Source organism: Microtus ochrogaster, chromosome 16 (assembly GCF_000317375.1).
Source record: "Microtus ochrogaster isolate Prairie Vole_2 chromosome 16, MicOch1.0, whole genome shotgun sequence".
Taxonomy (NCBI): domain Eukaryota; kingdom Metazoa; phylum Chordata; class Mammalia; order Rodentia; family Cricetidae; genus Microtus; species Microtus ochrogaster.
In genome coordinates this window covers 18186871-18209009 of record NC_022018.1, presented here as the reverse complement: position 1 = coordinate 18209009, position 22139 = coordinate 18186871, and the positions used below count along the sequence as shown (strand labels likewise).

Genomic DNA, 22139 nt, shown 5'->3' with positions numbered 1-22139 from the left:
TGTTAATTAACAAATAAACTTATGATTTTTAACTATCCTGCTTTGACAAAAGATAAACGCATACATACAGAAGCATATGATTTTCACCAGTCATTTTTATGGCCATAAAATGTCTACTCTATTTTTTTCAAGTATGTGTTCGTGTGTGGAACCCAGAGGCATTTAGTTCCTTAGAGCTGTAGTTACGGAGCTGCCAAATGGGGATGCTAGAAATCAAACCCAGGTCCTCTGCAAGAGCAGACAGTGCTCTTACATGCTGAACCATCTCTCCAGCCCCACGAAGTTTCTATTTTGATATGATTTAGAAAAAGTATAACTTTTGTCTTGCTTCAGATTGCCTCAAAGCTGGAATGCAAGTTCATGAATAAATTCAGTTGTGCAAAAACTGACAGACCCCAAAGCCTTAGGTTTTCATTAGTGATTGTTAAGATTTGGCTTCTTCTCATTAATTATCAAGAGCAAAAGCTGATGTGTAAGTGTATGAATGTGGGTGTTGTTTGTATCTGAGTGTGTATTAAGGAAGTTTGTTAAACTTTTTTTTTTTGCTTATGATAGGTTTTGAAGCAATCTAACAGTAATTGATTTTAGTAACAGCATGCCTTTAGAATATAATAGCAGTAGAGTCCTTTCAAAGGTCACTTGTTCTGTTAAAGGCTTTGCCTTTGTGATTCAGAGTTTAGTTTTGGGAGGCTGGAGGTGGAGGTTTGGAACATTATGCTTAGGGGACATATGCTTTAATTTTGTCACACCAGTCAGTCATTTGGGCAAGTAATCTTTGTTCCTGTCCTCATCTGTGTTTAACTGTGTGTATTTTGTTGATTGTGTAACCTTTATAAATAGAAGTATTTTGTCTTAGAATATCTGTAAAATCTTGTATCTCCTTTTGTCTAGGTTTATATTCTTTAAAGTCGATTTGTCAAATATATTTGAATGATGACTCTCCAAGGCCCTTGGAGTAATGGGATCAAGACAGATGTGAACCCTGCCCTTGTAGAGTCTTGAGTCTGCTGAGGAAGATACACATTAAATTACATCAATATAAGTATGATCTGTATTGGGAGAAGAGAACTAAACCGTACAAGGGCGATATAGCATCTCAGAACTTCAGCTCATCTGGGTAAGTCAGAATACTTGTCTCTTCAGATTATTTTTGAGTTTTATACTGATATTTTAAATGATCTATTAGTAAATTGAAATTATTTTCAATTGGAAAAATATAGAAAGACAAAAAGTTGATGAACTTACATATAATATCATTTCAGTAGAACTACAATCTTCTGAATTTCTTTTTAATGGCTGATGGATAGATTTTTATAGTTGATTTTTCTAGAAAAGTATTTATTGAGTATAATGTCATGTGAAATTGAGAAAGGCACAGATAATTTTCTAAGTACTCTAAGTTTATCTTATTTGAAAATCAAAATATTTGCCCTTGAACAGAAAAGTATCTTAAAGTAGATTCTAGCTACAGGTTTTCTCTCTCTTACAATAGTGACTAATTGCTCTTAGTATAGAGCACATGGCTGTTGAGTGTACATGGAGTGTTCTTATACAAACCTGGACAGTATAGCCCACTGCACACATGTGTTATGTGGCATAGTCTGTTGTTCCTTTAGCTGCAAACCCATGCAGCACATCCCCTAATTGAATTCTGTAGACATTTAACACCATGCTTTGTGTGTATCTACATCTGGAAACAGTACAGGAAAAGTGAAGCTAGCATACCTTTGTAAGGCAGACATCGGAATAGAATTTACAGAACCTATGTGAAGGTGTTCCTCATCAGCAAGGAAATGAGGCATAAGAACACATGACTGGAATGTCTCCTCTTGTTGGCCTCTACCCTAAAGAGAAACTCAATTTACTTGTAAAATTTCATTTCTTACTTTATTTACTTATTCAATTTATTTATTTAATTACTTTATTTCTTTATTATAATTAATTTATTAGTGCTGTTACTTTTTTACTTTGTTAAGTTTTAATTTTTTTTACATGTTACTTATTTTCTGGGGTGGCAAGGCTGGCAGTCCCTGGCAGGGATCCATCACGCTGCCTGTGAGAGACAGATTGGAAGCAGAAGGAAGAGCTGCCTGCCTCAGCTGGGGAGGGAGTGGGACAGACCATTACACTGCTGCTTTCTGCTTTTTATATTCTTTGTGCTCCCTCTTCTGTAATGTTCACTGAGACTGGATAAGGGAAGTTTGATTGCCCTTTTAGGACTACACATTCCCTGGTTGTTTAATCTCAGCAATTTGACCAACTTTGAGTATTCATATTAACCTCTGGTCAAGATTTACAGAAGCATTGATCTTTAGGTATAAACATAAATATTTAGAAGACAGTTTAACAATATGACCATTTAGCAAAACAATAGCAGTAGGTTCCATACCAGGGCCTGTGACTGACTAGTCATGGGTCTTTGACCGGCTGAATAGTACCAGGCATGAATTCCCTCTATGGAGCAAGCCTTCAATCCAGATAGAAAGCAGTTGGCCACACATATAACAATCACACCACTATTGTACCAATGGACATATCTTGTCTGGCATGTCATTGTTGTAACACAAAGGTCCACTGTGGGTAAGACTGTTGGTGACTTATTTGCTATCAGCCTGCATTGTACCTGCTGGTACAATGAAAGATATCCAGAAAGGAGCAAGAGTCAGGCTACTTCCAGCTTGGTTTCTCTTCCAAGCAACTAAAATGTGTGATGTCTTCAATAATAGGTAGAGTGGCTTTCCCCCATTTTTAAACTGATTGTTTTGTCTTAATCTGAATGATATCTTTACAAATTCTGGATATTAGCATCATGTGAACTTATTATATGATCTGAAAATAACTTTCCATCAGTTGCCTTTTTATTATTGCCTTTGATTCACAGAAGTATTTATTTTATGTATTATCTATTTTCATTTCCTGTGTATTTGTTGTCATAGCTGTTATATTTGGTTTTGATAATTTTATCTTCACTATCTTTTTTATTGATTTTTATTGAGCTCTACATCTTTCTTTGCTCCCCTCCCTGCTTCTTCCCTCCCCCCTTCAAACCTCCCACAAGGTCCCCATGCTCCCAATTTACTCAGGAGATCTTGTCTTTTTCTACTTCCCATGTAGATTAGATCTATTAGATCACTTAGTGTCCTCAGTGTTGTCTAAATTCTCTGGGATTGTGGTTTGCAGGCTGGTTTTCTTTGATTTATGTTTAAAAACTACCTATGAGTGAGTACATGTGATAATTGTCTTTCTATGTCTGGGTTACCTCACTCAAAATAATGTTTTCTAGCTCCATCCATTTTCCTGCAAAATTCAAGATGCCTGTTTTTGTTTGTTTGTTTGTTTGTTTTCTGTGTAGTACTCAATTTTCTAAATGTACCATATTTTCCTTATCCATTCTTTGGTCAAGGGGCATTTAGGTTGTTTCCAGGTTCTGGCTGTGACAGACAATGCTGCTAGGAACATAGTTGAGCACATGTCCTTGTGGCACTATATCTTTACTATTTTTGTAAGAACAAAATATAATGGAACATTTAAAAATTAATTTAAAGAAATTTTATTTACTAGGTTAGAAGTTTAAAAGATGTTACAGTTTTAAGTACAAAGTATATGTTGAAATAGGGATTGGTAAAATAGTGTTGGTGACTAGCTTCAATAAAACTTGTATGTTCTAGGGTAGGAACGTGAGGATTAGAATTATTAAGCAAACGGAACAGTGGTATAAGAGAAATAAGAGACAGAAACAGAACAGCATCAGGAAGGACATTCAGTGAATACTGAATCTACCTCATTTATTTTCCACATGCTTATATATTTTACTCCAAAAGGGGAGGGGGCAGGCTACAGACTTCATTAACATGATATAAGGAATAGACTTGAATTCTCCAACCTTTGGTCCAGGTGGAGTGGATTCACCTCTACACCTAAAATACTAATTAACCACACACAAGGTCAGAATCTCTTATTTGTAGCCACATCTGTTGTCAACAAAAATAAGCTCAGACTCTCTTACCTCCAGTCAAGATAGAACAGGCTCACAACTCTGTGGGCCTTCACAGAATAGATGGTGGAAATGTGGCAAGGAAATGAGAACAGAAGGTGAGGAAGGCTCTCCTTGCAGTGTCCTTTGAATTATTATCTCTGAGTGTCCACAGTAAATTGATGTGGAAATCTTTTGCTGCCTTACTACATTCTTCTCACCTTTCTGTGACCTAGTGTCTTGTATTCAGTTAATATTGCCAATAAAAACATTTGAAGTCTTATTCTAAAGTTAGCTTTAAAGTTTAGACAAGTAAAAGATGTTCTTAAATTACTTAATGTTATCTCAGTTTGTGATTGTATCTGATCAACAACAGGACCATTTAACACTAGTTGTTAATTAGTGGTTTTCAAGACCATCAGCATTGAGCAAGCTGTCTAGAAACATCTCTAGAGTTCAGGAAAATACACAAAGAACCAGCTCTTGAGTGGTTTCCTATGGCATTGTGTCTCAATAGAATTTAAGGAATTTATTTCTTCACATTCCATTTCTGTTGCCACTAGTTTTTTTTTCTGCCTGAATCTTTTCCTGTTCATTGGTTGTAACACAAAGGTTGGTAGTCTTACTTGCCTAATTTTTCCTCACTGCCCATCAGAGTCATCTTTCACTGGCCTCAGCTCTAATCCCTGTCCTCGAGCACTTGTAAGAATTAAAGCAAGCCAATTGTAGTCTGTGAGTATCTACACAATTTCAGGGCCCTGGAGAACTCAATAGCAAACATGTCCTCATGCCAGGTCAGGTAGCTTCCTTTCCTACCTGAAGCTCAGTTCATATGTTGGTGAGATGCTAGGAACCTGAGCTAACAGGATCTCATTGAGCTTGGGTGTTGCTACTACTGCATCTTATCCTCACAATACATAAAGCAGCTTGATTCTTTTTTTTTTTTTAAAGAACAGCTTAGGGATCTTTATTATTTATTATGTATACAATATTCTGTCTGTGTGTATGCCTGAAGGCCAGAAGAAGGCACCAGACCTCATTACAGATGGTTGAGAGCCACCATGTGTTTGCTGGGAATTGAACTCAGGACCTCTGGAAGAACAGGCAATGAATGCTCTTAACCGCTGAGCCATCTCTGTAGCCCTAGCAGCTTGATTCTTAAAGCTTAGGAATAGGAGCTGAGGAGAAGGCTCAAACGATAAAAGCGCTTGACATACAAATGTGAGGTTAACTTAGTTTGGATTTCTAGAGCCCATACAAAGCCAGGCCCAGTGACATAGATAAGTAATCCCAGAACTCCTGTGGCATAATAAAGGGTGGAGACAGGCGAATGCCCAGATTGTGAGCCAACTAGCCTGTCATACAGAGGAGCAAAGAAGAGACTATTTCAACCAAGTAAGGACTGGCATCCATAGTAGCTCTCTGACCTTCTCATACACACTGTATAATGTCCATGCCCCCCCCCACACACACACAGAAAGGACTTTTAAAAACTCAGTCATATTGAGCTGTTGGAATACTGTGTTCCTTTCCCTCTTAGCTTTCAATAAATAGAGATGTTGACTATAAGCAAATTCCCAGCAAGCATATGACAATAGGAAGCCGTAATGAGTGACCATAGGAGGCAATAACTATGACAGATAAGACTTTTCGTTCAGTATTACATCCAAGGGCATTTGAAGTTTTTGACTCTTAAATAAAACTTTGTAACAGATACCACATTTTCTGTAAAACAAGTCTAGGAGTGCCAATTTCATTACATCAGACTTTCCAGTTGAGCCTTATGAGAATGGAAATTCCAAGTTTTGTATGGTGGTTTTGTTCTGCTAGGCCTCTTTTCAAACCATTTTGCTCTAGGCATGAGTGAGCTAATCTCATTTGAGAAGATGTGTTCATTAGCAAAATTGTACCAAAATAAATTTCTCTAAGGTCATAGCATTTAATTTAATAGTATTATGATAATAGCTGCCATAATTAGTTTCAGATTTGCCTTCTTTCCCAAAGGACAAGAATTTTTGTAGTCTTGGATGTACACTTAAGGCATAAGAATGACAGCAAAATTAATGTCATGGCCTTCAGAGCTTGTTTATGGATTTTTCTTGTTGGGCTCTAAAGGACTTAGGGAACATCGAAAATAAATCACTTAGGATGTGGAAGATAAAATTGGGTTAATTGGGTTCACCTGATCCTCAGCTAGGCTGCACCTCAGTCAACCCAACATTTCTTATTAGTCAAGGAAGCATGATTTTATAATTAGCAAATTACCTCATAACTACACAAAAATACTTAAAGAATACTTTCTTCAAATAAAATATGTAGGATTTTTTTCTACTTATTATTTTAATCTAGTTTGTTTTTAATTAAGAAATCACTTTGTCTTTTTATATTCATAGCAAGAATGTTCTGGTGCTATCAGGGCAGGTCTCTTGAACACGTACCCACTTTTATTTCGGGGATATGGGCAGCACACTGTCCTACGACTGGAGTTCTATACTCACTCTTCTATGCCCTTAGACTCTGAACCCTGCTTTTCATTCATTGTCAGGGTTTGTGTATCAACAAAATGGACTGTTGACACATCCATATAAAATCCAGAGAAACATGGAGGTACAAATGTTAGAGTTTATGAGGCTTTTGTAGCTAACTGAAAAATATGCCCGCAATTTTTTCAAATAGTTTTAAGGTATTTTCTTATGTTGTTAGTTTCATCAATAGTTTTATTTCTAAATATTTCTGACAGTTCCATATATGTATATAATGTATTTTTGTCATTATCAGCCTCATAACTACTCGAGCTTTTCCTTCTCCTGTTGAAACTCTCCATCCCAAGGCCCTCCCTTCTTTCCTTTTTGTATGTATGTGATCCACTGAGTTTACTTAGTGCTGTTTGTAGGAGTATGTGTTGAAAATTATTTATTGGACCATGAAAACCTGCTAGTAGTTGTACCACAAAGAAAATCACATGTACCCACAATACTTAACTGGCAGTAGTCCCTCAGGAGGGGTAGGTAGGGCCTATGAGCCCCTTCTTCATCCTTGTTGGAATGTTGATGGGCTTCATCTTCTCCAGACCTTGTGTAGACAACCACAGTTTCAATGAGTTCATGACTAAAATCTAGAAGACATTGTTTTTCAGCATCCTTTCCTAGTTTTTATTTTTACATTCCTTCTACTTGCTCTTCATGATGGGCTTCATACTTTAGAAAGGGTTGGTAAAGATGTCCCACTTTGAACTGAATGCTCAACAGTCATTTATTCTTAGCATCTTAATCAGTTATGAGTCTCTGCATTAAAACTGCTCACTGCAAAATTAGCTTATTTCTCACCAACATTGAGAGCAGCACTTATCTATGGATATAAACATAAATATTTATAAGGCAACTTGGAAACATGTTCATCTAACAAAACAACAGTAGTATATTCTCTTGTGGGCCTGTGTGCTCCTGAGCCATGGACCTTTGACCAGTTCTACAAATACCAGGTATGAATTCACTCCTGAGGGCCAGCCTCCAGTCCAACTTTAGAAAGCAATTGGTTGCCCCTATAACCATTGCCTCATCTTACTATTATAGTTTACATGATTTTCAGTAGTTATGTGCGATTGTTAATGACTTCTTTCCTTCAGCGTCCTACATAACACCTTCTAGTACTGTGAATGCTAGATCTTAGGGAGGATTTTCCAGGTCATTTCCAGCTTGATTTCTCTCTGTCCTGTAACCAAAGTGTGGTATCTTAATTCTGGTGGTAATCAAAAGCACTAGCAATAACCTATGTTGGTTTATGGGCCTCTGAAGCCTCCCTGATCAGCAGCTTATAGGGAGATATCCCATACCTGACACTAGAATTTTTATTTAAAAACCCATTATTTCCTCTAGGTTATCTACCCACAGAGGGTACCTCTATTCAATTTTTATACTTTTATTTTTAATAAGCTTACAAACTAGTAGGTTTTCATGTATCTTTTTCATATATACTTAGTTTTGGTTAACACTCGTCCTTACCCCCTCTTCTCCACCCTCTCCACCATTTCCACTGAAACCTTTCTACCTTCGGTTATATCCCTAGTTTATGCGATGTGTCTTCTACTACTGATCCCTCTTTAAGGCCTTTCCCCCTCTGTTCCTATCTCCTTGGCCTCTACAAACACTCCAAGTTAAAAAGTACACTAATCTGAGAATTTGAGCTAGGATATGAGAGTGAATGTATGAATTTGCCTTTTCAGGGTCTATATTACCTCATTTAGTATAATATTTTCCATTTTTGAGCCATTCTGCTGCAGATTTTGCTGTTCAGTTTTTCTTTAGCTGAATAAAATTCCTGTGTGTGTGTGTGTGTGTGTGTGTGTGTGTGTGTGTGTGTGTGTGTGTAACTTTATTTTCATTACCTAGTCATCATTCATCATTTGACAAGCATCTGGTCTGGTTCCATTACCTGACTATTGTGAATAAAGCATCAATTGAACATGAATATATACTTTATGTGTACACATAGAGGCAAGAAGCCAATGCCCTGTCTTTTTCGATGGTTCTAATTTGCTTCTGCACTTAAATGTGGGCCTGGAAACTGAATCTGTCCTTACACTTTTCCCCCAGTACTGATACTTAAAAACTTCAAGAGACTACATGTTTAAAACAGAATCTTGCTGTACAGGTCACACAAAAGGACCCACCAAACATTGGACAAATGGATGAAAGCATACTGAGATACGTCATTACAAAATTTTCTAACGTTGACCAGGCTTGGCACATCTTTCATCCCAGCATTTGAGAAAACAGTGGCAGGCAGATCTCTATGAGTTCCAGGACAGCCTGGTCTACATAGTAAGTTCCAGCCCAACCAGAGCTACAATATTGAGGCCCTGTGTCAAAATAAAATAAAATAATTTTTAAAAATTTAACATGATTTCTATAAAGAAATAAATAAATTGTATGCAAAACATTGAAGTCTTCATTGTCTTTATACTGATATGTCAACCAGAGGAGACTGGGATAATGCTTTTCAGTTTCAGTCTAAAATTCTATACTTAGAGATTGTTATTAATTATCATTAATCTTTGTTTTTGTTGTTTGAGAGATAGTCATTTTTCATTCTTCATGGAAAGACAGCAGTAGATATTACCTAAAACTGAACAATCCAGAAATACAATTATAAATATTTAGTTAACACAGGTGGATGTATTGATATCTGAATATTGATCAAATAAGGTTCAAGTGCTAAGAATTGAATGTGCTTGTCTCTGAGCAAGAGAATGTGATGTCTGTATCTTTAAAATAAAATAGATATATTAAATACAGCTTTGACTTAAAAGTTTTAATTTAAAATTAAAAAGGAAAACATTATTTCTAGCTGCATAGAAAGAGTTGGTACAAAAGATGAAAGAGTGAAGGCAGAAGAAAACTCTAGAAGGCAGGAAGAGAAGACCTTCTGGCTGGGGCAGCAGCATGGGAGTGGGGCAGAGAGAGGCTTTGTTGGAGGCATGTGCAGCATTTTGTTCACAGGTGACCAAATGGAATGTGTAGGCAGTGAATATTTTCCCCTGGAACCAGAAGAAAATACAACCAGACTGAAAATAACATTTTAACATTGTAGTTAGAGCCACCAAAGTTGAAGGAAGTTTTAAAAACAAAACAAAACTTTGTAAAGGGTAAAGAAGTGAGTTTCTGAGCTAGAATTTTTCTGAACTTCCTGCCTTTGTTGAGGCAGAAAATGACCTCAAAACATTGTTAACCTGTCTAGGTAAGAATACAGGCATCACTTAAGGAACACAGAGACATGGGTGTATACACATTTTGTAAAGACAGACAGATCTTGCAACCGGAAACCTAACATTTACCTTTTACATATATTCTATTCTTATTTTTACTATTATTTATTGACAAAGATATAATAAATGTTTCTTTTGAAATAATTCTAGAAAACTTTACTTCCATATTAACACCCTGTTTTTTTTATATTTATTTATTTATTAGATATACAATATTCTGTCTGTATGCCTGAACGCCAGAAGAGGGCGCCAGACCTCTTTACAGATGGTTGTGAGCCACCATGTGGTTGCTGGGAATTGAACTCAGGACCTTTGGAAGAGCAGGCAATGCTCTTAACCACTGAGCCATCTCTCCAGCCCCTTAACACCCTGTTTTTAAATACTGATTTTTTACAAAATATTTACAACACGCAGAATCTAATTTAATACTTTTTTCAACTAATAAGTTAAATATTATTTTTCTATCCCTTTCTACGTTGTAAAAACTAAAGATGTATTACAGTAAGAAGAAATGGGGGCTAGAGAGGTAGCTCCAAGATCAAGAGTACTTACTGCTCTTTTCAAAGACCTGGATGTGGTTCCCAGTATCCACGTTGTAGGTTATAACCATCTATATCTCTAGTTCCAGAGAATTCAGTGCCTTCCTCTGTTCTCTGTGGACACAGGCATGCATGTGGTACATAGACATACACATGAGCAAAACACTCATACACATATGTAGCAACTCAGTTAAGAGTGGTCCTCTCTCCACTCAACTCTACTGATACAGTGAGTTTTTAATGTTTTACACACAGGTGATTGGGCTAAATATGACCTTAAAAATTAATGGTCAGCCCTGTGTTTTAGCATTTTTATTTGGCCAGCAGTCGTGTCCCTCTTAGAAGACCACCTTAACAGATCTGAAGAGCAGAAGAAATATTGCTTAAATGTAAAGAAATTCTTTATATTTTACTTATTACTAATACACAACTATTTAGAAGACAATACTAGTATTAGTGCAAACATTAATATAAGCATTAAAAATTTCAAAATAGATCAAAATTTATTATATATTATCTTCTCTGATCCTTTAATACCAAATCCTTACGATTTGAAATTTTTATTTTTATTTTTTTTTTCCAGAACAGGGTTTGAACCAAGGGTGTTGTGCATGTCAGGCTAGTGGTCTAGTACTGAGCAACATCTCCAGTTATTTGCCTTTTAAATAGAACAGATTAAGATAGGAACAAACATTGCTACAGTTGAATATATGGGGAGTACTATTACCAGTTACAATATTTTACTAATAGACTTTTTTATTTTAAAAATTAAACATCAAGTTATTTAGATTCTCTTAATCTTGAGAAATCCTGAATTCCATCACTGCTTACAAGTTTGAGCTATTAAAGCAATGAAGTACAGCACACCCACTTTGAATGGGCAGTTGCTTATAAAGTTAAATAGTGTGCTACTCCTAGGTTTTTATCCAACAGATATAAAACCATTTGCCTGTTCAGAAATTGAACATATACATTTATTACATTTATTTTGATAACCTAAAGTTGACAAATGCCCATTAGTGAACAAATGCCCAGTGGAATACTGTCCCAGACTAAAAAGAGCTCTAGTGAAGAATGGGCTGTCACCTGCGGATTCACTAACTGTTCTAGCATCAAATCTGAAGTCTTACAGGACTCTCACAGTGTTATATCTTAAAATCAAGAACCATGAGATGACAATAGACTCAAACATAAAAGAAGGTCTATCAAAGGGTCAGCTGCCAACCAGGCTAGATCTGTGGCATATGCCAACGTGTAAAAAAGAGCCTGGGCGCAGTGCTGCATGGCTAAGCCTGTCACTGAAGCAGATGATGAAAAGGATCACAAGTCTGAGGCTAGCCTAGTCTACAAAGCAAGCTCTTGTCTCAAACAATAAGCTAGGAAAGTTGTTCAAAGAGAATAAATACCCGCAATGCTCAGGACTCTCAGTCTCAGCAGCAGGATTCACACATTCTCAAAAGTTGCTGGTTTTAAAACACCAAAAGGTTCATTGCCTGATTTTGTATTGCCAATTTAATACTTTCACATTTTAATATCTACTGGGCATATTTACTATGACATTTATCCTGATAACAGCATGTCTGTCTGATGATGTATGACATATTTATTTCCTAGGAAATAGTTTTCTGGAAATGCTAATCTAAATCAACAACTAAACTGAATCTTGGGGTCAATTCCTATACAAACATGCTAGAACATACCACACAGATTCTCAGCATGGCCTAATGTCAGCAAGCTATGACATCAGCAAGGCCTGGAACAAGTGATTGTCTCTTCTGAGGTTCGTTACCTAAATTTCTTTTTAGGAAACTTGGCAAGGGAATGTAACGAAGGTAAGCAGTGCCCACCTTAGAGTCCATCAATAAGAAGGAAACGGAAATTTTCCATTTCCAGCATAATGAAGTCACTTTCTCAAGTTACCACTGCATCAGATTTTATGTTCAGTCAATTCTCTTATAGTAATTAATACTCAGAGCAGTTATATATGTAGCTTATTAAGCTCATTATTATAGACTTTGCTGGTTTCATTGTTTGTTTTTTTCTGATAGATTTTTCTACGTTAATATACTTTTCACTTTTTCAAGTTTTTTAAAAAGCCAGATTATGATTTTTACAGATCTTTTTATACCTTGAAGGAAGTGTGGAGGCTTTACCATGGTGCCCTGAATGCATAGGACTTCTTTTGTATGAAGTTTGAAAACTAAAAGTCAGGTTTTATGTTATTGTTTAGTTCCTCTTTACCGCTGCTATTTTTGTATAATGAACTCTCATCCTAGCCAATCATGAGATGTTGCATTATGATATGGTTCAGGGTTTTCTTTAGTGTTAGTTTGCTAATTACACTGTGTATTTTTCAAATAAATTGATTGAAATCCAGCCACACTTTCCACGGCAGTCAACTATAGCTCTCAAGTTTTCCACTCCAGATACTAACATGCTGAGGGTACAGTTAAAGTTATTTTAAAGATCCTAAAAAGCCAAAACAATCTTGAGTGAAAAGAACAAAGATACTTGTACAAAATAGGACTTTAAAATATACTGAAAATTCTAGTGATGAGACAGCTTTCTTTGTATTTGCATGACACACAGCATACCTAAGGACTGTAATAAACAACCCTGCCCATCTGTAGACAGCCAGTTTTCAAAAGAGTTCCTAACCACATATAGTGGAGGAAGGACAGTCTTCTCAATAGACAATGTTGGAACCATTGGACAGCTATAGTTAGAAGAATGAAAATAGACTCCTTCTTCTCACCAGTTCTAAAAACTACTCAAAGCTGTTTGAAATTTAAGTATAAGATACAAAAGAACTAAAAGAAAACAGAAAAGGGCTAGATAGTGGTGGTACACACCTTTAATCCCAGCACTCAGGAGGTAGAGAGAGGTAGACTTCTGTGAGTTCAAGGCCAGCTTGGTGTACAGAGTGAGTTCTAGGACTGGCTCTAAAGCTATAGAGAAACCCTGTCTCAAAAAATAGAAATAAAAAAAAGAATGAATGAAAGAAATAAAAAACACAGAGAAATGCTTCAGGACTTTGGAGTGAACAACAGTTTTTTTTGACAGCAAATAAAATCAATTAATTAAATTACATCAAACTAAAAAACTTTCTGCCAGCAATGAAAATGTCAGAGTGAAAAGTCAACCTGTACAAACTGTGCATCCATCAGATGTTCATACCAGAAGAAACTATAAGAGCTGGCAAGTAGATAATCTGACTTAAAACATGTTGTAGACCTACTGTGTTTGTTACTTTATGTTGCTGCAAACACCATAACCAAAAGCAGCTAATGTAAGAGGAGTTTATTTTGCCTTACAGTTCCAATGGGAGAGTCCATAATGGGAGTGGTAATGGCTGTAGGCAGCGAGGGCAGGAAACTTAGAGATCAGATCTCCAACCAGAAACGCAGAGAAGAAAAAGTGAACTGGAATTGGTTTGGGTCTATAAACCCCTAAAATTTATCCCCGAAAATGCCTTCCTTTAGCAATGTTCCATGCCTGAAAGGTTCCAAAACCACCAAAATTGTGCCACCAGTTGGAGACCCAAGTATTCAAGTTGGTGAACCTATAAAGAACATTTCCTATTTGAACCATTCTACCTCCATAGATGTTTTCTTCAAAAGGAAAATAAATGGTGAACAGATTGTGACAAATATGGTTAAATCATCATTAAACCACCCAAGGAATGTAAATGAATCCACAGTCCGGCATCACCACACCCCAGTAAGAATGATTGCCCTCCCTAAAAGACAAAAGACAGTGAGTGTTGACAAAAGCATGAAAGAAAAGGAAACCTTCTCACAGTTAATGGGGATGTAAAGTAATATGGCCATTATGGAAAGCACTTTGAAGGATCTAGAGTTTAAAGATAGAACTAGTATATGAACCAGTAGGCCCACTACTGGGCAATTCTCCAAAAGAAATAAAGCCAGCACGCTGAAGAAACATCTATACTGCTGTGTTTACTGAGCACTGTCATAACAGCTAGAATAAGTAAACGGTCTAATGGTCAGTGATACAGGCACATCATGAAATATTATTGAGCCATCTAAAAGAATGCTACCATGACAGCTGAGTAATGTGGATGGATCCTGATAATACATGAAATAAAGATTCATACTAACAATCTCACTCATGTGGAACATAACTTGTTGGTCTCAGAAATTAAAAGTAGAATGGTGGTTACTAGGCATTAAGAGAAGACTAGAGGAGTTTAGAGATGGGTACTGAGATAGAGTTAGATTGGAGTAAGATGCTTGAGTGTGAAATCACTGAGGGGGTGGCTGCAAATAAATTATTATAATGCTTGATGGAAGGGTGTTGACTCATTAGCAGTAAGAAGTGGTGGGTGGTTGAGGGGGCATGTTTTTCCTAATTACAAGATTTCATGGGTGCATGTGTGGAAATTCCACATGGTAGCTGTGCTTTCCATACAAAGAAATAAAAGCATAAGCAGACAAACACTGTTAAAAATTGCCCTTGTTTTCTAATATTATGTTGTTGAAAACAAAGAGTAATTTGTATTTTCTGATTGCAAAGGTTTCAGTTGTTCATTAGTGAAACAAATATGTATATACAAAATGAAATTGTCAAATTAGTACAGTTTTTATGTATATAGGAAAAAAAGAATCATATTTCTCTATGACCAACCTTTTTAAGCAAATATACCTTAATCACTTTTTATGCTTAAATATTTTTAAGAAACAGCCTTGAAAATATAATGTCTTTTTAATGTCTAATTTGTACTGAATTGAGTTGATTTCAAGACAATGATGTTTATGACAGTGATGTTGAATGCCATGATGCTGCTGAGATTAATTCCTAAAGTGAAGAAAAGGTGTGATTCTGAAGAGTGAGCACCCTAAGCCTTCAGGAATACTATTCACAGCACGTAGCAAGTGCCTACAACACCAGCAACACCTGGTACCCCACCCCTCACATCCAGCTGCTTCTGTATTTTTCACAACTCATAAGCAAATAAAAATAGTTTTCATCTTGCATTTCCTTGACTTCTTAATAAAATATAACATTCTTTCTAGTGATTCCTACTTTAACATCTTCTTTTAAGAACTAAGTATTAATAATTTCATGGTTAAATATGTTCTCATCAGCTTGCTTTATTCAAGGCATGAGTGTAAATAAGTGATATCTGCATCTGTTGTAAAGTCTTTAAAAATACTATGAAGGTATGATTGATGCACATATGTAGAGTAAAGTACGATCAGTTTTGAAGTATGCATATCCCTGAAGCCTTAACTACAGTTAAGATGGTGAACACCTCTGTCATACCCTTGGATGGAAGCATTTTCCCCATGAAAAAGACACCAAAAAATGGAAACATATTCCATGCTCTTAAGTAGGTAGAAATAACATAGTAAAAATGGCAATCTTATTTAAAAAACAGCCTACAGATTCAATGCAATTCCCAGCAAAATTCTTCACAGACCTCAAAAGAAAAATATTCAATTTCATATGGAAAAGCAAGAAAACCAAGATAGCCGAAACAATCATGTACTTCTGGAGGCATAACAATCCCTGACTTCAAACTCTACTACAGAGCTACAGTACTGAAAACAGCCTGGTATTGGCATAAAAACAGACAGGAGAATCAATGGAACCAAGTCTAAGACCCAGATATCGATCAACACACCTATGAACACCTGATTTTTGACAAAGAAGCAAAATGAAATATAAAATGGAAAAAAAGAAAGCATATTCAACAAATAGTGCTAGCATAACTGGATGTCAACATGTAGAAGAATGAAAATAGATCTATATTGCCATACACAAAACTAAAGTTCAGATGGATCTAAGACCTCAACATAAAACCAACCACGCTGAACCTCATAGAAGAGAAAGTGGAAAGTACACTTGAACACATTGACACAGGAGACTACTTCCTAAATATAACCTCAATAGCTTAGACACTGAGAGAAACAATTAATAAATGGGACCTCCTGAAACTGAGAAACTTCTGTAAAGCAAAGGACACAGTCAACAAGACAAAATGGCAGCCTAAAAAATGGGAAAAGATCTTCTCCAACCCCATATTGGACAGCGGGCTGATTTCCAAAATATACAAAGAACTTAACTTAAGAAATTGGTCATCAAAAGAACAAATAATCCAATTAAAAAATAGGGTATAGACCTAAACAGAAAATTTTCAACAGAGAAATCTAAAATGGCTGAAAGACCCTTAAGAAAATGCTCAATATCCTTAGCCATCAGAGAAATGCAAATCAAAACAACTCTGAGATTCCATCTTATACCCGTAAGAAAGGCCAAGATCAAAAACCTATCACAACTTATACTGGAGAGGATGTGGGGTAAAGGGAACACTCCTCCATTGCTGGTGGGTATGCAAACTGGTACAGCCCCCTTTGGATATCAGTATGGCTATTTCTCAGAAAATTAGGAAATAACCTTCCTCAAGACCCAGCAATACCACTTTTGGATATATACTCAAAGGATGTTCAACCATACTATATGGACATGTGCTCAACTATGTTCATAGCAGCATTGTTTGTCATATCCAGCACCTGGAAACAATCTAAATGTCCTTTGATGGAAGAATGGATAAGGAAAACATACATTTACATCCATTTGTGGACAAATGGATGGAACTAGAAAACATCATACTGAGTAAGGTAACCCAAACCCAGAAAGACAAATATCATATTACTCACTCTTAAATGGCTTTTAGACATAAAACAAAACAAAACAAACAAAAACAGAAAAACCAACCTACAAGTCACAATCCCAGAGAACCTAGGCAACAAAGAGTACCTTAAAAAAAATACATGGATCTAATCTACATGGGAAGTAGAAAAAGACAAGATCTCTTGAGTAAATTGGGAGCATGGTTACTATGGGAGAAGGCCGAAAGGGAGGAGAGAAGAAGGGAGGGGAGCAGAGAAAAATATATAGCTCAATTAGAAAATGTATCTTAATTATGTTATAATAAAAAATAATAATTGTAAGTGAAGAGAAACACAATGGAGACTCTCTTTTCTTCATTATACCCAGAATCAAGCCCCTGCCTCCTGCATCATAGTTATCCAACTCCTGTGGTTTCCTGTCTCTTTGGGATCAGTTACTTTGGGTATTGTTTTAAAGATTTTTTTTTTATGTGTATATGTGTTTTGTCTGTTTGCATACCACTCACATGTCTGGTGCCTGTTTAAGCCAGAAAAGGGCATCAGATCCTCTGCAACTGTAGTTAGAGACAGTTGTGACCTGCCACATTAGGGCTGAGAATCAACCCAAACCCTCTGGGAGATCAAACAGTGCTCTAAACATCTGAGCCTTCTCTCCAGCCTCATTGGGATCTATTTTTATGAACTAATTTGTGGTGTTTTTGAAAGATTCAATTATCTGTTTCATTCTTATTTTTATTGCTTTATGTAGAAGGATAATTTTGATCTCTGCTACTCTGTCTTGATGAAAAGTGAAAATTGTGCCTTTTAATTGTACTCAATTTTGTTTTTTTACACAGTATAAAGTTTCATCAGTCTTGAACTCAATGGTTTTTGTTGTTGATATTTCTTAGAAAAGCATCTGTACTTAAAAGCTTATAAAAATATTGGTTAATATTTTTCCAAAGATCTTGTCTTTTTTATTCAAACACAGTCACCTTTTTAAATCTGCATTTTACATCCTCTAAATAAGGATTGTGACCCATGTCACATGCCTTTAATTCCAGCACTTGGAAGGCAAAGGCAGACATATCTCTGTGAGTTCAAGGCCAGTGTGGTCTATGTAGTAAGTTCTAGACCAGCCACAACTAAATAGTAATACCCTTTCTCAAAATAACAACAGTACATTTTCCATTTCAGGATTTTTTAGACTAGTTGTCATGTAGACCAGGCTGTTTTTGAATTCCTCATCCCCCTGCTTCCAGGATTTACAGGCATATGCTACCATACTTTGCTTCAAAAATATTTTTTTACGCTGCATTTATAGCTGAGAATGTTGTTTATACTTGTGAGACTGAGACAGGAACATTACTCTGAGTTCCAGGCCAGGCTGAGCTACAAAATAAAAACCTGTCTCTAATTAATTAATTAATTGACTATTATTAGTTAAACATAAACTTGTAGTGACTTTTTATTTTCATTATTACCTAAACAAGCAGGGTGACCAAACTTTTAATATTGTGACATGACTCTTTCATCTACAAATGTGTTTGACCATATTCATAGCTAGCCCTCATTTGGATACACCCAAATAAAGGCATTTGTTTATATAGCATTTACATTGTACACAAATAGTGGGCTAACCTAGATTAGCTAAGAGAATATGTATGGATTATATGCAACTATCACATTGGAAGACTTGACTTTCAGTCTCTGAGGTTTTCCCAGTACCAAGCCCTGTGAATACTGAGTTGCTGGTCAATGCATAGACAGCTTGGAAACTTCTAATCTAAAAAGGGAAACTTACAATTCCATGACCAAGCACAGTATAGACACATGTATAAATTTGCCACCATGTGCTTTCCTTTTTTGTTTTGTTTTGTTTTGTTTTGTTTTGTTTGTTTTTTGTTTTTTGAAACAGGGTTTCTCTGTAGCTTTGGTGCCCGTCCCAGAACTAGCTCTCGTAGACTAGGCTGGCCTCGAACTCCCAGAGATCTGCCTTCCTCTGCCTCTGCCTCCCGAGTGCTGGGATTAAAGGCGTGCGCCACCACCGCCTGGCTGTGCTTTCCTTTTTGACAATAATACTGGCATCTGTCTTTTAGTATGATTATATCAGCATTTCTTATGTCCTGCATAGGTTGCATACTCCTTTTACATTGATAAGGCTTTATTCTATCAAGTGATTATTTTAGACTTATGTTACTCTTGCAGCTTGTGATTTATATTTTAGTGTTTGTTTTAGTGTAAACGGAAACTGCATTTTCACTTCCTGGCCTCCCAAACCCAAATAATCACACAGAAACTGTATTAATTACAATACTGTTTGGCCTATTAGCTCAAGCTTATTATCAACTAGCTCTTACAACTTAAATTAATTCTTATTTCTTGTCTTTGTTTACCCATGTGGCTTCGTACCTTTTCTCAGTGAGGCATTCTTATCTTGCTTTCTCTTTATCTAGCTGGTGACTGCATTTCTGCCTTTCCTCTTCCTAGCATTCTCTTAGCCTGGTGCCCCGCCTATACTTTCTGCCTGGCTACTGGCCAATCAGTGTTTTATTAAATCAGTACAAGTGACAAACAAGTCTTTACAGTGTACAAAAGCAATATCCCACAGCATTTTAGTGTTTGGTATTTAGAATTTTAGTATTGTCTGTATTTATAATTTATTTTAGTAATTATTGTTTAAACAATATATTTGAAATCTAGTTATCAGGTGGAACATTTTCAGAGACTCTGCTTCTGTTTGACTACAAGAGCATAGATGCAGGTAGCCACTCATACAGCATCACAGCATCTCTTCCCAAGTCCAGCCCAGAGTAATTGAGAAAATCCTATCCATAGAAAACTGAACAGAAAATGCATGCAGCAATCATTAATAGCTTAAAACCTATTTCTTACCACTCACTAAAGTTATAAATAGGAAAACATTGTTCAAAAGCTTTTATAATTTTATTGTGTATTGCATGGTATCAACCACTTTCTAATTATTCTTTGTTCTTGAATATTTTAGAAAGTTACTGTTCGAGTCATATACATCATAATGCGGAATTCTTCATCAGTACCACCAAAAGACGAAGGTAAGACAAGCCATGGTGCAGGCAATTTCAGTTGATATATTTATGTCTCCACTCTCTAGTCATGAGGTGACATATTTCCTAGAATTAAAATCAAAACCTCCAATTACATATAAATGTTCATTTCCTTTGGTAAATTAATCTAGTGACTATGGATTCCCAGGTTACCAGGACATGATAAGGATCTGTCTCCTTTCCTAGGCTGAAAGGCCCCTAGAGCAAGCCAACTCATTCCATGCAGAACTGAGAGGCCAACCCACCACTGCCAGTTAGCTGGAGGATAGATGTCACTGGGATTAAGGGTGTGGCTTCACTGGCAGAATGACCATAAGTGTTGCATTCATGCCTCATACATATTTATGTTCATACACACACAAAGAGATGATGTTTGCTTATATAATTACCCCTGTTTTGTCTTATACCATTCAAAATGAAATCTATGAGAAAAATTAATTTTCCTTCATGAAATCTATAATATATATACCATAATTTTAAAATTACTTCTTTTATTTTGAGATTATAAAATACTTAAATCATTTTTCCCTTTCCTTTCTTCCCTCCAAAGTCTTCCATATACCCCTTCTTGATATCTTTTAAATTCATGGCCTCTTTTTTCATTAATTATATCCATATATATATATTCCAAAATATAACCTCTGTCTGTATAATATTTATATGTGCAAATTGAGGGCTGACCATTTGGTATTGGACAAATGATCTGCTTTTTCATGTGGAAGACTTTTCTCCCACTTTGGCTTGTCTATGGCTTTTAGAGTTTTTTTGTTGGTTGTTTTTTGGGTTTTTGTTTTGGTTTTGGTTTTGGTTTTTGGTTTTTCAAAACAGGGTTTCTCTGTAGGTTTGGACCCTGTCTCGGAACTACCTCTTGTAGACCAGGCTGGCCTCGAACTCACAGCGATCTGCCTGCCTCTTATTTCTGAGTGCTGGGATTAAAGGCGTGCACCACTGCCGTGCTGCTACTCTTGTCCCTGTTTAGCTTGTGTTTGCATGGTCATGTTGGTGAGACTTTATGGGTGTAGCTTCTGACACAGTCTCAGTAAACTCCCTTATACTTTGGTTCTTACATCTTTCCACACCCTCTTCTTGTACTAATGTTCTACAGTCCTTCCACAGTGTTCCTTGTACTTTAGGTGTATATTGACTGTAGTTTTCTGTACTGGGCTTTGATAGCTAAAGTTTCCTTGATGAGGAGTGAAGACTACACTTTGACTGTACTTATCTAAGACTAATGCTTAGACGGTTGCTAGGATTTATACTGGTTTAGTAAAGTAGTGGGTGTAGGTTCTCTTCCAATATCTATGGTTCACTAGCACTGTATAGTTGTCTAGGTTTCCAGGAACAGGCATGGCTTCCTCCCTGTTGAGCAGGTCTTAAGTTCAATTCGAGAGCTATTGGTTACTGCCAAGGTATGAATGTCACTGCTGCACCCATAAGGTTATTGTGACATGCTGGCCCTTGATGTGGTTCATAAGTGTCATAGCTGTATAGGACTGTTGGTTTTCTCTCTGGGAACTTCCCTGGTACTATCTGATACCATGAAAATAGTCCTCAGGGAAGAGTCATTCAGGTCATTTTCAACTCAGAGGTCTCTGGGCCCTGTTTCTGAAGTACGTGGTGTCTACAGCAGTCAGGAATTACTTTCTACCTCTAGGGGTAGCAACCAAAGACAATAACTATAGGCCGTGTATTTAAGGAATCTCTTGGACAGTCCTAGCTAAGAACTCAAGAATGTTCATTTCATGTATGGTCCTCGGTTTTTGTTAGGTTTTCTTTGGCTTTTGGAGGGAACATTTTCAGGACAGATGAATAAAGTTCATTAAAACTTCATAGGTATATTTATAGAAATAATTAAATGTATTATAGTTCTCTAAGTAAGTAGTTAGTAGTATGATTGCTTTTGACTTATATGATTCCTTATTCCCCAGACATCTTTGTTTTTCTGAGTCTGTTAAAATGATCATGTGATTTGTGGCTTTAAGTACATAAATGTGGTTTACTGCATTTATTGACTTGTGTTGAACCATCCCTGCATTTCAGGTACAGCCCAACTTAGTCATGGTGTATAATCTTTTTGATATATGTTTGTAAGTATTTTATTGAGCAGTTTTGAGTCTATGTTCACCATTGACATTGGCATTT

General features: G+C 36.4%; 1 protein-coding gene across 3 annotated transcripts in view; it reads left to right on the top strand.

Annotated features, from left to right (window-relative positions):
- Positions 1–22139, top strand: part of Znf438 (zinc finger protein 438) — a 150910-nt gene that overhangs the window by 86146 nt on the left and 42625 nt on the right. For all 3 annotated transcript variants that reach the window (XM_026783132.1, XM_026783131.1, XM_005354805.3), the window contains 2 exons: positions 892–1117; positions 19919–19985. In XM_026783132.1, the coding sequence (XP_026638933.1) occupies positions 19949–19985 (37 nt within the window). In that variant the 5' untranslated portion in view covers positions 892–1117; positions 19919–19948. The remainder of the gene's footprint in view (positions 1–891; positions 1118–19918; positions 19986–22139) is intronic.